This window comes from Dromaius novaehollandiae, chromosome 1 (assembly GCF_036370855.1).
Source record: "Dromaius novaehollandiae isolate bDroNov1 chromosome 1, bDroNov1.hap1, whole genome shotgun sequence".
Classification (NCBI taxonomy): Eukaryota; Metazoa; Chordata; class Aves; order Casuariiformes; family Dromaiidae; genus Dromaius; species Dromaius novaehollandiae.
In genome coordinates, this window is record NC_088098.1 from 19,309,833 (window position 1) to 19,327,055 (window position 17,223).

The 17,223-nt window shown below is 38.0% G+C and overlaps 1 protein-coding gene across 7 annotated transcripts; it reads left to right on the forward strand.

The window, feature by feature from the left end:
• Positions 1–280: 280 nt before the first annotated feature.
• Positions 281–15,593, forward strand: ZNF800 (zinc finger protein 800). 7 transcript variants are annotated; one of them, XM_064506633.1, is made up of 6 exons: positions 281–406; positions 1,228–1,338; positions 3,624–3,719; positions 7,522–7,665; positions 10,846–12,604; positions 13,931–15,593. In XM_064506633.1, coding segments are annotated over exons 2-6 (2,061 nt in total). In that variant the 5' UTR covers positions 281–406; positions 1,228–1,277; the 3' UTR covers positions 13,932–15,593. The 7 variants fall into 7 exon arrangements, with proteins under 7 accessions (XP_064362703.1, XP_064362709.1, XP_064362679.1 ...); XM_064506639.1 differs by having other exon boundaries at positions 13,935–15,593; XM_064506609.1 differs by having other exon boundaries at positions 10,846–15,593.
• Positions 15,594–17,223: the final 1,630 nt, after the last annotated feature.

The window sequence follows — 17,223 nt, forward strand, 5'->3', positions numbered from 1 at the left end:
CGACCCGGCGCGGCGGTGCCGGACCCGCGGCGCGCGCAGCCCGACCACCGACCACGGGCGCCCAGCATCGCGCTCCGGCCCCGGCGCCCGCCCGCGGCGCGCGAGGCACCGGGCGGCGGCGCTGCTGCCCCGCGCGCGGCGGCCGCTGCCAGGCGCGCGACGGCGGCGGGGCAGCGCGGGCCCTCGCCGCGTGCCGCCGCCCGGCACCTGCGCGGCGGGGGCGGGGGCGGCGGGGGAGCGGCGGGCGAGGCGCCTGCGCACTTCGCGGCCCCTCGCCGCCACGGCCGCAGTCACTTCCTGCCCCTGTGCCCATCCGGCTCCGGGGTCAGCGGCCGCCGCTCTGGCGGGACACGGGATAATAAAGTTTTATTCGGGGAGGGGGGAAAAAGCGCCCTTCCTCTCCCAGGTAGGGCCCGCGCGGCGGTGGCGCCGCGGCGTCCCGCCCGCTCCTCCCTGCCCCCCGCGCGGCCGCTGTCACCTGCCGGCTCGCGCCCCCGCCCACCGCTGCCGGGGCGCGTGGCGCCGCGGCTCGCGCGCCCGGCGCAGGCGGCGGCGGCGCCCGCGCAGCGCGGTGAGCGCCGAGCCCGGCTGCGCGGGCGGGCGAGCTGCGCCGCGGCGCGACTTTTCCCTTCTTCTCTCCGCGGGAGCGGGCGGACGCCGGCCCGGCGGCGGCGAGCGGGGCCGCGGGAGGTGGGGATGGAGCGCGGCGACAGGCGGCGGGGCAGCCGCGCGGCGGGAGCCCCGGCGGGCAGCGGGGCCGGGCGGCGGCAGCCGGCAGGGCGAGGGGTGTGCGCGGCTCCGCGGCGGCTGCGGTGGGGGGGGAGCCCCGGCGCTGGGCCGCGGGCTCGCTTCTGCGGGCCGGGGCGCAGGTGGGGAGCGCCGTGAGGCGCCGGGCGGGAGCGGACGGGCGGCCCCGCGGGGGCCCTGCGGGCGCGGCGGGAGCCGGAGCGGCGAGGGGAGCCCGCGGCGCGGGGCCGGGAGGGGGGAAGAGGCGCGGAGCCCGCGGCGGGGGGAGCCCTCGGCGCGGGGCCGGTGGTCGCCGCCGCGGCGCGGGGCCGCCGCAGAGGGCGTCGCAGATACGGGGTAAACAAAAGGGCCTCTCTGCCCCGCCAAGGGGCCGCTGGCTGCCGGCCTGCTGCCCTGGTGGCTGCCGGGGAAGCGGGTGTGCGCCTCGCGCTGTTCGCGTCCTCCGAACTTCGGAGATGACAGTTAATTTCCTTGTTTTAGCAGGAACGAGCTGCTGGATGTAGAGGGAAAGTAGATCGTGCGCGCAGAAAATGCCTCTAAGGGACAAGTGTTGTCAGACTGACCACCATCACCATGGATGCTGTGAAGCAGGTATAGTGGTGTGCGCAGTGGTGTGCGCTGTTTTGTGTGTTTTAACTCAGTGCCACATTTAACAGCGTTTGGAAAGTGCTGCAGTGTTACAAATGTACACTATTAATGAAAGTTTTGGATATAAAAAATCCCAAATTTTATTTGGAAATGTTTTGTAAATAGCCTAGGGCTGTCATATTAAATTATTTCAGGACCATGATTTCTCAGTTTTTGGAGGATGTGTTATAATCTGTGAGCCCCCAGATGGGCAGAGGAATACAGTGAGCAGGGGAAGGCCAGAGATTACCAAAAAGCAACTGGCATGTGTGCTTACAAAAAGTGCGATACTCTGAAATTTTTGTAATATTCTTTGTAATATTTTGTAGTACTCCTGCTATCTGTTTCACTCATTCTTTATGTTTTTAATTTAAATCTCTTCTTCTAGTAAGTACTGATGAACTCAAAGGTCTCGCTCACAAGGCAGGATGGAGGGGGAACCCTAAAGTCCTAAAATCACTATTTGCATTCCACTGCTGCATGACGTGGAAGATGTCATCTGTGGAAGTATAATGCATACCGCAAAGGTTCAGCCATCTTTGTAGTCTTTTTGTCATTTTTTTTGCCTGCTGTTAAAATAGGCAGCCCAAAAGGAAATTTGATTCCTGTTGTTTCTCCTCTCTTGTTGCCTTGTTGCAGTGTTTGTTGTTTGGGTGCTTGTATTTATGTTTTGAGAAGAAAGGCATCAATTTTTGGAATTAATAGAGGAAAGTGCAGGCCTGGCAATTTTGATAATACGCCTTTAAATCAGTGCAGTTTGACAATAGGCATTATTCAGCTAGTAGAAATATTTCTTTGTGTTTAAATGTTTTTGAGTTGTGCCAGTATATTCAGAAAATAGGCTAAAATACTTTTCTTGCCTTACAAATACTAATCATGTGTTATGTCTGCTTCACACATGTCACTCCTCTGGATGTCAGTGGGTGTTGCACATGCATATTAGAGGCAGTATACCAAGCAAAATATACTATTTTGAAGACTGGGGAGTAGCCTAGTAGAATACAATATGTCATTGTGTTAGAGATCCCCAAACGATTAGCTGATTTGTAATGGTTGTTATGTATTCGTATAAATAATAGTATATTATGGGGCCAGCATAGTTAGGTGGAGTGTTCTGTCTGTCGTGCTTTTCTTCCTCATGTTCTTTTCAGCTTGCATTTATTTATAATCTCACATCTTTCAGAACAACCTCGCTGTCAAAATGTGTTTAATCTATTTGCTCTTAGTGTCTCTAAATAGTTTTATTCTATGTCTCTTTATTAATAATAATTTTTTTAGAGATGCTTAGTACTTTGTTTTGAAGTGGAAATTTTACCCATGTGGTTGATTTGCAGTCCTATTGTAAGGTAGGAGTCAATTCATGAACTACAAAAATAGTGGGTTTTTTGTCAAGTAAGAAATTAACAAGATGACCTGACTAATGATTTTCGAACACATGCTTGAATAAGTGCTCATATTCATTTAAATGTAGTTTTTCCTCTATGGAAAGTTTAATTGCCTTATATGTATAGAGCAATGGAATGCTATTAACTTCTGTATGGATAAGTACTGCATATTGGAATAACTAATAATTATCTTGATCAGTAAATGTTTTAGTTGCAATATATTTTACAATGGTTGCAATGTGGAATGAAATTTAGGAAAAAAGGTATTACCTCAGCAAGTTGCTTGAACCAGAAGTACTTCTTGAATGGGGTTCTAGTGGCTACAAAACAAATTGACTCATCAGAAGTTTGTATCAATTGACAGATTTTGGGAATTACTTCTACTTGACTCCCATCATTCAAACAAACACACCAAAACATATGTGCAAAAAAGAGCTACCAAATTCAGTACCTCTTCAGTGTATCTGTATGATTCCAATACTGTCAGTACATACTTAGCACTGAATTCTGATGCAAAAGTAGCAATAATCAGAACAAAACACAAGCATAACTAAATAGTATGTACCACAAACAGTTATTATAATAATTTGTATAATATTATATATCTTATATATAGTATTATAGTATTTTTAGCCACTAGAACCACATTCAAGAAGTACCATCAAAAGATAACAAGGCTGGAAAATTCATCAGTTCATGTGATGTTTTTAATTCAGCGTTGATGAAATTTTTTGAGTAACACAACCTTTACTGCAGTTCTTGGTCTTTCTTTTTAGCAAGCTTACTGTATACATAGCAAATCTGTAATTTAATAAAAATCACCAAAGTTTTTTCTCATGTCTTGTTATCTTTCATGTATTTTAGTGCATATGTTGGAACCTGGTGATCCTCCATTATTACAGCAGCCTTTGCAGACATCAAAATCTGGTATTCAACAAATCATTGAGTGTTTTCGATCAGGTATGACTTTTGTCATGTTATGCCATGTCAGGCAGATATACCATATCTGACTTTTTAAAAACATGTTTACCTTGTTTTAAGAGTTATATATGTTCTTTCTCTCTCTTTCTCTCTCAAACTTTCTACATAGCTGCAAAATATATATATAGGTTTTGCTGTTAAGTGCTGTTCCTTTTAATAAGGATTTTCATATAAATAGTGAAGACAGCTCCTGCTGTGTAGTCATCTGTCTAAAACTTAAGAAAATAGCTTTCTGTTCTGCTTTGTGTCATCCCTCCGGCTACTATTAGTAAGTTTATCCTAAAACTCTAAAAGGATAAGAAAATTCAGTGTTTGCCTCAAACTCTTGCTTAGGTAGTTCTGTTGCTATATCATATTACTTGTAAGGTGTTATTCAACTGTCTTATGCAGTTGCAAAACATAGCAATGAACCTAGGAATAACAACTGAGTGTTTGGGTGAGCATGCCAAAGACGATAGAAAACCCTGAATGTTTTCTAGCTGTTTCTGCACTTCTAATGTGACAAAATAAACATTTTGTTTTTACAACCTTTAATGGAAGAACACAGCAATTATTACAAGAGTTAAAGTGAGTCTTTATGTGAATATATATTCTAGATTTTTCCCAATAGAACTGTTAAACATAAAAAGTACATGTTTTGTGTATAAATCGTTTGTATGTGTCAGGATATGTGCCTGGATTGAGTCTTGTAGGGTGGCACGATACTCAGTTTGTTCTCCACTTGCATTTGAACAACTTAAAACAAGAAGGAAAGCTGGATGTGAGATCCATCCTTAGTGATCTGCTTTATGAGAAGTGAGAGTGTTTGGATGAAATTCCTACGGGCTCAAATATGTGTGGCAGACTTCTTTCACTTGAAGCAGGTTAATGGAATCTGTATTGGTAACAGTGCGAACTACTTGCAAGTAATCTGTCTCCAGGCCATTTCCAGATTGTCCTCGCTGTCATGTGATAAATTGATAGTTTACTCTTTTCATTCATCTGATCTGTACCTGGGAAGTTGGACAGAGAGCGAAGGGACTTTGACCAAGATTTTACTAGTTACTTCTGAACAAGCAGTGTTTCATTATGGAAAGAAACTATTTTGATTCTTCTGGTAAACTTATAAAGAAATAGAGATTAAAACCAGAGTGTTCTTCTTAATTTGAATTTAACATTATTAGAAAGTACTTACTAATATAAGTAATAAAATATTCTGTAGTATAATATTCTATAATGCAGTGGGTAATAACATAATACAGAATTCTGTAATTGCCATTGTATAAGAAAACAGACTGTCGGGATTTTTTTTAAAATACGCAATTGCTTGCCAAAGGCATAAACTTTAGTAATTCTTCCAGAGAAGTATGTGTAATAGCTGATGTTCTTTACCAGTTTCCTGTGACCATATTACTTTAGCTTCATCATTTAGAAATATTAACAGAATTTGACAAAGTATTATTTGCCACAAGTAGATGTAGCTACGAAATAAAGATGGTTTTAGTAAGCCGGAGGCAGTATATGCTGGTAGGAAAGCTGACTGCTGGTTGCCACAATCTACAGTTGGTGAAGTATAAGGAGATACTTACTTTTTTGTCTGCCTGTTGTGTCTGCAAAAGCAGTAGATGTTTTAAGTGTCTTTTGCTTCCAGAGGACTCCAGAGCTTTACAGTTTAATTCATGAGGACCAGGTTTCTTTTCACTCCTGCTTATGACAAGTTTCCTAGTTGGAAAAGGTCTGAAGCCAGAGGGACCACTACTATGTCATCTAGTTTGACCTCCAGTATATCATAAATCTCAGCCAGTACTCTTAAGCTCAGTAATTTGTATTAGACAAAAACATTTAAGTCCTGAACTGAAAGGAGGCTTAACTCTTGTGTGCTGTCAGCATAACAGCAGAGAGAATGAGGTATCAATAGACTTGTGTGTCCCTGGAGTGGGCAAGGTAGCATTTGTTAAATAGACAATTATTTTTCTTTAGTTGGGGGAGGGGTTTGTAATTACAACATGCATCAGCAGCACTGGCCAAATTTTGGGTTCTATCTTGTGTGCTGTCGGCAAATTCGAGGACTTATTATTTGAGCTGTAATTTGGTAATTTACTGGGATTTTGTCTACATAGGGCATTGTCAGTTTTGCTCAGCTGAGTTTTCTTCTGTGATTTTCTTTTTATTCAATTCAAATGTGGATTGGCAAGATCTGGATAAACAACTTGATCTGAGGGGAACTCTTTACAATTTTTAAATTTGGAAGTTTCACTAAATCTAAATATCAGTCCAGTAATCTGTACTGCCTGTAAAATGCAGGTTAGGTGAAAGTGAAGTTGGTACTATTTGAGGAAAGAGCAATGGGAGGAAGAGACAGGAGCCTAGGGCTTTGACACAGGGAGGGCATGGGCAGGGGGAGAAACTGGAAGGAAGCCTGATAGTCAAGTTTGGGCCTAGTTTTAAGTAACTGTAGAAGTAGGGAAAGACACCATGCTTTGCTAAAACTCACTTCTAAAATTTTTAGAGGTATTGTTACACCAAGAAATAAAAGCTTGTTGTGGTAAGGACCATTTATATTGTAGAACTATTAGGTATTGTGAAATCTATTAGTATTTGGAAAGGTCTGGTCTCTGAAATAATTCTGTATTGCAACTCAGTTTGAGCTTTAAAAGAAATTCTTATGAGGAGTGTCTGTATGATGCCAGAAAACTTGAACTTCTTACTCTGTTTCAACTTGAAGAATACCTTGATGCTGTTTTTCTAATTCATGGTTTTCTGATTGTAATATTATTTGTTCTTGGTCCAGTTTCTTTATATTTCTGCTTGTTTGACTAATTTTAACTTATTCCATTAAATAAAATAAAAACAAGGTAGAGAAGTGTACTGATTTTGGTCAGGTAGTGTTTCTTTCCAGTTTGGAGTAGGTAAGTGTCCATCATTTAGTGATCTGTTGCTAATAACTGTAGGCATTACGTTCATAGGTTTAGCATGGTGTAAAATGAAGGAATGGGTTTGAAATGTAGCTTAAACTCTGAATCCTTTAGTTGATCAAGCAAGACAGGAGCTGGAATATACAAAAAATTCCAGATCAAACTGCATCTTAGTGGGTTTTTTTGAAATATATAATGTATAATCTTGAAAACCTGCAAATTTTGTCAGGATACCTATTTTCTGACAGGAAAGTTTCCAACTTAATTTATTTGTATTTTACTTTCAGTAGGCTGAATATACGTCTCCAGTTCTGCTTTCTTAATCACAGTCACCTTGATCATGGGTCAGATGCCTGGATGTAATAACATTAATCTTGACCCATTATTTATCCTCTGTACATTTTATTGTATGCTCTGTAGCATTTTGCTCTACCTGGTGTTACTTTTACATGAAATAGCTGTATACGTCTTGCTTTCTTAGCACTTTTGGAGGAGTTTTAAGAAAAAATGCTGCAGAATTATTTAAATGCATGCATGAGTGTTCTTTTCTATTAGGCAATTGTATTGCGGCAACCAGATACTGTAGTATGAACTGCCATACTAATGTTAGCTGTTGGTTTTGATCATAAATCATTATTCATTCCCTGTTAACTGTAATGTGTGTAATCCTTGTTGGGTTTTTTTGTTTTTTTTTCCAACCTAGGCTTGTTTTCATAGCGCTGCTCAGCATATGTCTCGTAAGCTTACAGTACAATGAAGTAGAATTAACACAAGATAAAATGTTTTGTTAATGTCATGTTTTAAAATATTTCTACTTTAATGGAATGATGTGATCTAGCAGATGAACGGAAAACATGCTTTAAGTATAAAAATCTCTTTTGTTTCAGGAACTAAACAACTTAAACATATCTTGTTAAAAGATGTGGACACCATTTTTGAATGTAAATTGTGCCGGAGTCTCTTCAGAGGATTACCAAATTTAATTACTCATAAAAAGTTCTATTGTCCTCCAAGCCTTCAGATGGATGACAGTAAGTTTTGCTCAATGGAATACTTAATCTATCTAAAAGTGAGACACTTACCTTTCTGTACCATTTATGAAAACAGATCAGAAACAAGATGAAAAAAAAACAGAATTAAGAGTTGATGGTAACATATGTAGATCACATTTGTGCCTATAAAGAAGGGACAGCACGGACTTCAAATATGACAGTAGCAACTAGGAGCCATATCAGTGTCATAATTTGGTAGCTGGTCTATAGATCCAACCTTTTAATGAAGGGTGTCACTGGCAACACTTCTTATTCCTTCTGCCCCTTTTCCTTTGTTTTGTTTTCCCTCTCTGTTATGAAAGATACTGGAAAGTAAGCCAAAGAGCTTGGAAATTGACTCTCAGAGAAAAGCTTGGATCTAACAAGGTTTTTTAGTTCTAGATCAGCATAGTTCTGCTCCACTCCAGCTGGATCCTGTAAAAATTACTTGGATGAATCTGCATCACTGTCCCGTACTTGGGAAAGGCTCCATATTGTGGATGCAACCCTTCAGTCTTAACACATTATGAAACACAGAATAAAAGGTGTCCCTTTTCTGTAACGGCTGGAGCTTCAGTAATGCTGTCTCTCTTTCTCACCTTCTCACCTCACCTGACCCTGCATTAAGATATTCTTGGGCCCTGTATGTAATCATGTCTAGTGCACTTACTTCTTTGTAGAAATTAGACTTTTTTATTATTTATTTATTATTTACTTATTAGTAAGTAATTTAGATTATGGGGAAAATCTTAAATAAGTATGTTTTTATGGCAAATGACATGTATTAGTCTTTTTTTTCTAGTGATGACCCTTTGTCTATGATAGGCTGATTAATTTGGAAATGTGCCAATATTTGAATATGTGTTGTGGAACTTTCTGATTATTCTTGACTAGATTATCATAGCCGCAATGAGGATTTTCTCTTGAATAATGCTTTCGTGCCTCAGTATTTCAAAAGTTAGGAACCTACAGAAATTTACTTAGGTGATTCTTTTCCAGTCTTGTGTTAATAAGTTTTGTAAAGAAGGGGAGGAAGGTGAAAAGACTAGCAGTGGTTCCTTCTTTAGATTAGTGTGCTTGGCTAATTGCACCGTCATAGAGCTTCTCTGTTGAAAAGGATGGGCTGTATTCTTAAAACAAGATTGGAAGTGCATCTGACTTAGATGTACGCATTTCTAAGCAAAATAAAACTACTGTGCATAAAGATCTCCAGTCCAGCTCCTGGCATTCTAGCCATCATTTCATTGGTTGGTTAGCTTTTGCATTTCAGTTTTGACTAGGAAGGGTGCAAATGAAGAGAATAACACTAGACACTCTCAATAAAACTATATGAAGACTGGTTTTATGTAATTTTGAGTGTAATAATTATGGAATAAAATGCAAGTTTTTTTCAATGAACAAAGTTAAAAGATAGTGAACAAGAGGTAGGAATAAAAGTTCTGCAGTCCCCATGGTGGAAAACTATTGTTCCCTGAGCATCTCCTTTGAGATGTTTTCTATCTAGTGTAGTTATTGCATGGTCTGAAAAGGTGGTATAAATTGGGAGGAAGCATTTGGTAAAATATTATAGATAAATCTATTCTATTTATCTTTAAATTACTGATACTCTATAGATAGTCCCATTTGAAGTTGACTGCAAAAGGTATTAATCGTCCAGTGTCAAAAAATTGCTCTGAGCAACAAAACAGCCTATTTCTTTTACTGACACACACTTTTTCATGTACTTGTTGGGGATGTGGAAGAAACAACCCTAAATAAGTATGGGCTTTTAATTAGCCAGGAATGAAATCATCAAATCGTTGTGGTTAAGTTTGAACAGTATCACCTCAGTGCCTCCTCATTTTGCTGTACTGCACTGGTTTCTCAGTTGTGCCAGTGCACGTGCTTAGGGTACTGTGCTGGGAACTAGATCACTGAAGAAATTTAGAATTTAAAAACTGAGAGGATATTACTGAGGATTGTAAAATCGTATGAATGGCATAAAGGGAAATGGGAGCAATCATTTGTTCATATTTTATAATGTAAAAGCATTGGGGTGTCCAACAGAATTACCAGACACCAGTCAGTATGAAAGTAATTTCGACAAAAATAAATACACATAACATCGTTGTGGTAGCCAAGAATATAAAGGGGTTCAAAAAGCATTTGAAAAAGGTTTGTGAAGAATAGGTCTATTAAAATAGTATTTTACAGGCAAACTTCAGCTTGAGAAGTCCCCAGCCAACATTTTCTGAGCTCAGGCAAACAAGGAGGGTTACTGTATCCTTCTTTCTTGTGTGTGGGGGTTTTTTTTTGTTTGTTGTTTTTGTTTTTTTTTTTAAATCTGCTCCAGCTCACTGTCAGAACAGAACACAGGATGAACCTTTGGTGAAGTCCAGTGAAGTTTTTCTTTCTTAAAATAACTACTTTGGCTCAGTTTTCATTGTTTTGAGAAATCAGTACAATTTTTTTTAGATAATATAGATTTTTGTCTGTCCTTATGTTTATTATCTTACTGTACCAGTAACTGATTTTTGCTGAAAGCTTTCCCTTCCCCAAAAGTTGAATTCTCTTTTATCTCCTTATATCTTCATGCAGTATTCAGGTTACGTGGATCTTGCACTCTTCCTTAAAGGTCAGTTACTTCATGATTGATGGAAAAGAGTTTATTTCCAGAAATAGGTTCCTTTATTGAGAATGCCTGTCTCCAGTAGTAGGAAATTCAGTTTCTAATGATACTTACAGCTTAGCTGCACACCTGAAGAACAAACTCAGTCTTATGTCCTTATTTCTACGGTTGGTATAGATTTTTAGAAAACAGTTTAATTCGAGGCAGACTAAGTTTTGCTTTAGGTGGCTTTGACATGAGAATACTACAAGGATGTACTTCTTCAGTTGGCTGTTAATAAAAAGGATGCTTATACTGATGTCTTATTCTGATGCGATTAAAAACTACTTCACTAGTCGAAGCAAATCCAATTTGAATTAGTGGTTCAGTTGTTAGATTAAGCAATACTTCTTCAGCCTGTAATTAGAAAAATAGTAAAAATGAAAGATTTCTGCAAATATGGTGTTTGAATTGACAGTGAAAAGACACCTTGAAATCTCAAAAATTGAAATAATTTGAAACTATCAGTTCATTTTAAAATACCTTTGCTTTTTTTTTTTTTTTTTTTTTTTTTTTTTTTTTTTTTTTTACAGACCTCCCAGATATAAATGATAAACAAAGTCAAGCCATAAATGATCTCCTGGAAGCAATCTATCCAAGAGTAGACAAGCAAGAATATATAATTAAATTAGAACCTATAGAAACTAATCAAAATGCTGTATTTCAGTATGTATCAAGGACTGATAGCCTAGATGAGAACACAGAAATTAGTGGTACTGATCAAGCTCCAGTACAAGTACAGGAACCCAGCACTGAGCAACCCAAGACTGTTCCAGCTCCAGCTCCAACTCCAGTTGGGGAAACTTTGGAATTACCTCCTGCTGATCCTGTTACAAACAAAGTGATACCTGCTTCTGAAGAACAGCCTCCAGCAGTAAATCCTGAGTTGGACTCTTCAGATAATTCTGATTTTGGCCACCAGTTGATTTGTTGCCTTTGTAGGAAAGAATTTCATTCCAGACGCAGTGTACGCCGGCACATTAGAAAAGTACACAAAAAAAAGATGGAAGAGCTGAAGAAGTACATAGAAACAAAAAAGAAACCAAATCAGTGCTCAGCGAAGGGAAGAAATAAGAATGTTCTTGTAACATTAGGTAGAAGTTGTCCTGTATGTTATAAATCATTTGCTACAAAAGCCAACGTAAGGAGGCATTTTGATGAAGTTCATAGAGGATTAAGAAGGGATTCCATTACTCCTGATATAGCTACAAAGCCGGGGCAACCTTTGTTCTTGGATACAGTTTCTGCTAAAAAATCTTTTAAGACCCGAAAACAAAAGTCGTCTTCAAAGGCTGAATACAATTTAACTGCATGCAAATGCCTTCTGTGCAAGCGAAAATATAGTTCACAAATAATGCTTAAAAGGCACATGCAAATTGTTCACAAGATAACTCTTTCTGGAAAGAACTCTAAAAGAGAGAAAGGACCCAACAATACTGCCAATGGCACAGAAATAAAAGTAAAAGTTGAACCAGCAGACTGTGTAGAACCTTCACCCCCTTCCATTGCCCTTTCTCCACAGAATGAATTAAAGGGAACAAATCATTCAAATGAGAAAAAGAGCACTCCGTCAGCACAGAAAAATAAAGTTAAACAGGACCCTGAAAACTCTAAATCAAACTCTAAATCAACCGCTAAATCAAACTCTAAATCAACCGCTAAATCAACCTCTAAATCAACCAATGCATCTGCTGCAGGTGGCCAGCAAAAAAACAGGAAGCCAAAACTTTCAGCTGGCTTTGACTTCAAGCAGCTTTACTGTAAACTCTGTAAACGCCAATTTACTTCTAAACAGAACTTGACAAAACACATTGAATTGCACACAGACGGAAATAACATATATGTTAAATACTACAGGTGTCCACTCTGCTCTTACGAAACACGTCGCAAGCGTGATGTGATAAGGCATATAACTGTAGTTCATAAAAAGTCACCACGCTACCTTGGGAAAATAACTGCAAGTTTAGAAATTAGAGCAATAAAAAAGCCAATTGATCTTGTTCTAAATAAGGTGACAAAAAGAGGCCCTCAGAGGGATGAAACAAAACAGATTGGTTCAAAACAGGATGTCACCTCTAATTCGTCCAATAAAAAGTATGAAGGAGCTGATGTTGGCATTGAAGTAAAAGTAACAAAAAACTTTTCTCTTCACCGATGCAATAAATGTGGGAAAGCATTTGCCAGAAAGACTTTTCTAGAACACCATAAGAAAACCCACAGGGCAAATATATCCCATTCACCTGAAGAAAATAAAACCAAAGGCAGAAGTACAAGATCTAAAGCTGTTGTCTGGTGAGGAAAAAATAGTGTTTTGTCTTTTTTTTTTCTTTAAAGAAAAACAAAAACACTGCCTTTCATGTGCTATTGTTGATTTGTTGCTGAAAACATACTTTTCCATAGATTTAATGGTTTAGCAACTTAAGTACTAAGATAGATGTCAAGTTTATTTCTTAAATTTTGTTTTTAGTGTTTTGGAAAGGAGTTATTTTCTAAATTTGTCTTTGTAGGAAGTTGAAATAGAATATAGTTAAGCTGTCCCAAGTAAACTTTTAAAATTGATTTAAGGCATCTATTGTAATCAAGCTAGTACAATACATTCTTAAAATAGTAAAATTAACAGTGCTGTTATCTGATTTGAGCACTGTTAATGAACATCTCTGTAACCTCGTTGCAGAAGTTCTAAAGGTACCATGGTAAAAGTGGTTGACTGCAAAAAATCTCTATTAACATACAGGAATTACCACTCTTGTGGGTTTTTTTTTCCCCCAATCCTAATGTGTGTCTGTGTGCTGTTAGCAAAAGGGCATAGAATGGATTACATCAGTTTGAGTTCGGTCCCGGTAAACACTTTTAAATTCATTAAGTTTAGGGCTTGATTCTTTTAGTGTTTATATATATATAAACACAAGTTCTGATCATGTATTTTTTAAAGTATTTGAGTCTCATCAAGAATTTTTGCATTAAAGCTAAATATGCGTAAAAATCTGGCCCAGAACTTTCTAAACTTCTGCTAATATGGTATTCTGGGAAATTTTTTTACAGTTAGATGAGTTGTATTTATAGTGACTCTATTTTCCATACCCTTCATGTTAAAGATGGTCTATTTTTTTTACAAGAACCTTTTTAAAAAGGAAGGTAAATAGTTGTTTTATATTTCAAAATGACTGGTTGCTCCCTGAAGGACTGGGGATTGTACAAAAATTTATAATGGAGAAATTAGTGATACTGTAAGAGTTTTTATCATTCAGAAATATCCTTTAACATATTTGGTGAAAAGAAGACCAAGCATATGTGCCTTGTTCTGTATTTCAGAAGTGTTGTCTTCCAGAAGATAATTTGGTTTGGGTTCAGCTTTTGTAGTGAATTACCACCTAGCTATGTTAAAGTGTAGTCTGGTACTTTAGGGACTTGGTAACAAGTCTTGACTGAAGGGGATGGAACTTTAAAAGGAAATGAGCTGGACCCGGAATTACGCTGAATTTAAGAGGAAAAGTGACTTTTGTATTTTGATCATGAATTAAAAATTTAACCTCACGTATAAGTTATTTATGTTGTATAACTTAAAACAGAATTAGATTGGTAAACTCAGAGTATTAATTTATTCCCGTTTCTCTTCAGATAGATTCAAGTGATGTTCGGAAAGTTTGGAGTTCATTTGAGTGAAAAGACTTTAATTTGGTGTTGGAACCACTAATGTCTTGATAATGGTACTCTAAGGAGGAAATACTTTCATAAACTGTTGTTTTCTTCCTAAATTAATTACCATTCTGACTGCTTGCTGTAGGACAATGCCTCCTCCCCAAACATTTTGAAGTAGTTGAATTGAATTCACCTGTGCTTTTAGCTTAGTAGTTAACTATACTTATCTCTATGCAGTTGAGGTTTGACAGAATGAACTTTCTGAACTTAAAAAAAAAAAAAATACAGAGGCAACTTAACAAACAGCAGCTTTGGAAGAAGGCTTTTATTTCCTATTTAGAAAATCATCTTCAGAGAACTCATCGTGCGTACTGACCCTCCCTAATACTGCTGACTGATCAACAGCTCTAACTTTCTTGTGATATCCTACTTTGGCAAATGTTGTGTTATGTACTGTTTTAAATATATTACAAATGAATGTATAAGAGCAAACAACGTAGTGTATATTGGCTGAATTGTACTAATTATTAGTATTTGCCATAACATCTGTTTGTTCATACTGACTAATTTCCCAGTTTTGAGGCATTCTGAATTTCACTGTACTGAAGTTGATTTAAAGATTACCATTTTTGTTTCCATATGTGGTTCATAGGACAACTTTGTAAACATCCAGGAAGTTTACAAGAATATCCACATTCCTCTATTCTTTATTTTTTTTAAAAAAAATTTATACACAAGCACTTTAATGATAGTTGCAGTTTATTTTTTCAGTTTATTTTTTGAAAGATCAACACACTAATGTTAATATGAAGGTAGTGAATATTTGCTGATGTATTATAGACAGACAATCTGTGCAAAACCACTTATAATGTTAGCTTATTTCATTAAATATTAATAAAAAGGGAGGCTAGTTTGGGAGAAATTCAAAATATTTTTTCTCTCGAGATCATAAATGACCACTGTAGGTAGCACTTGACTTTGTATAACTTGGAAAATGTTTTAGATCTCTTTTTTATCTTTTAATCAGGATTTTAGTAAAACAGTTGCATGCCTACCATTATGAAATTCTTGGCAGGTTTTAGGCATCAGTGGTTTGGGGGGTTGTGTTTTTTTACTTTTTAGAAAATATTTTGTTTAGTGATTTGTGTCAAATTGCTACAATTTGAAAGGTACTGTACATCAAAAGAAATACCATGTTTTTTTATATAGGTTCACTCCCTTACTTAGGGAGGTGCCTCATGTTCATATATACTTTTTGTATAAAATATATCTAAAAATGTTGATCACAAGATCAGGAGTAAAATACTTTTATGGATAGAGAAATACTTGGCCCTGTTAGTGCATTGCACTAAAAATACTGTGAATGGGAACTGGACTGTAACTGTTGCTCAAAATGTTTTATACTGAATGTACATGCTTTTGTTTGGATAAGTGTACCGTATTTGGTGGAAAATAAAGCAAACTGGAAATTACTTTTAAGTGTGCTTAAACAAAAAGATGTGGTGTTTATAAACCTGTAATGTCTGTGAGTTCGCAATCTGCAACTACATCATTTGCAGTTCTGTAAAATTTTATTCCTTGATCATTGAAACTAGTTGCTTGAAATATTCTGTTGTAATAAATGTTTTTTTTCTTATGCAAAGTTTGGCACTTGTGGAGTGAACACTTCTCCACATTGATTGTTGACCCTTGCTATATTTTAAAGAAATCCATGTTGATATTGACTTTTTGTCACTTATAAAGGTATATTTTTCTAAACTAAGCAAAGCTTGCTTTTAAGGTCTTTTTAGGACCTTGAATATTAGGATTGAAATAGATTTTTTTTTAATTAAGAAAATTGGATTACTTAGTTTTGCAATGCAAATTTTGATGGTGGCCTTCTAAAGTTACTTCTTTATAAAGCTGCAATATAAGAACAGAACTGCCATAATCATTGTTTATTCCTCTGTAAAGATAGAAAGAAATCAAGTTATTTATGTAAGTGCAATTTAACTCATATTCCTGAATGCCTGTGGATTAAGATTAGGATATTAAAATGCAGGAGTAGTGGTAGGGTAAGTGTTGATGTCTTAACTAATTCTTGTGGTTTCTACTGTCTATTCTGGGTAAGCATGCAGTTTGCATCTGAAACACTTGAAGGTGAAGTTACTCCTATTTCAAAGGTAAGCTTTCTGCTAAAGGATCTCCAGTTTTGCATCCATATAGGTAAGCAGAGTTACAAAGCTTTTTTGCTCCACTTAAGGAGTGTACTTGGGTAGCATATTTCTGCCTAAGGATGTGGCATGATAATAAGCAGTTGCCACATTGTTCTTTTTTTTTTTTTTTCTTTTTTTTAATCTTTCATGAGGTGAAATCTATTGGGTACCTCTTTTGAAGCACAAATCTCCTTTTCTTTCTGACTTGTGAAATAGCTTTGCTTTCTGCATTTCCAGTAAAGAAAATAAACAAATTTGAGTAAATGTATGAAAGGCTTGTTCCATTTACTGATTTTTTTATTATTATTATTATTTTTTACATGCAGCTGTCTTGAAAGGGAGGAAAGGAAAATTTGAGGGGAGGAGAAGGGTTTCTGATTTACTATTCTTATTCATATAATAAGTGTTCTTCCATGCATCCTGAAAAAATTTTGTAATAAAGATTTGAATATAATCAAGATCCAGGATTTATTGGGAAGTGAAGATGGCCTAGACCTGTGATCTATGCTTAATATGTAGACCAAATGTTTTTCTTTACAAGAGATTGAACTACTAACTGTTTCATCGTGTTGCCTGGAGCAATGCTGGCATGGTTGTTATGAAGTCTGGATGACTGAAGAGGATATGCAATGTTATATCCTGCTATAAACCTATTCTACAGAAGTCCATTTGACAGTGTTTTTTACCTGACACTTGTGGATAAGATTGAGGTTCTCTGTGTCTGTGATCCATTGCACTAAATCTATTAGCATGGTAGCACTGGAAACACTGGTGATTTTTTTGTGGTGGTAGAGGTCATTGTTGTTTTTCTGCTATTTCAGTCTAAGGCAATTCATGTTTTCGTGGTCTGTCCTCAGCACTGAGCCTTTCCAAAGTAATAGCTAATTCAGTTCTGATGGCCAAACTGGATTTGTTTTTTCAAATAGCTTATGTCCTTTGACCCTGGGAGTCAGCTCTCTTATTAGGGCAAAAGAATCTGCTTTGCTGAGCTTACTACAGTCATTAATGTTACCAGAAAGAGTTCTGTGGGCTCTGATGCAGAATGTAGAATAAAAAGCATGTTCAGAGGTTTGTAGG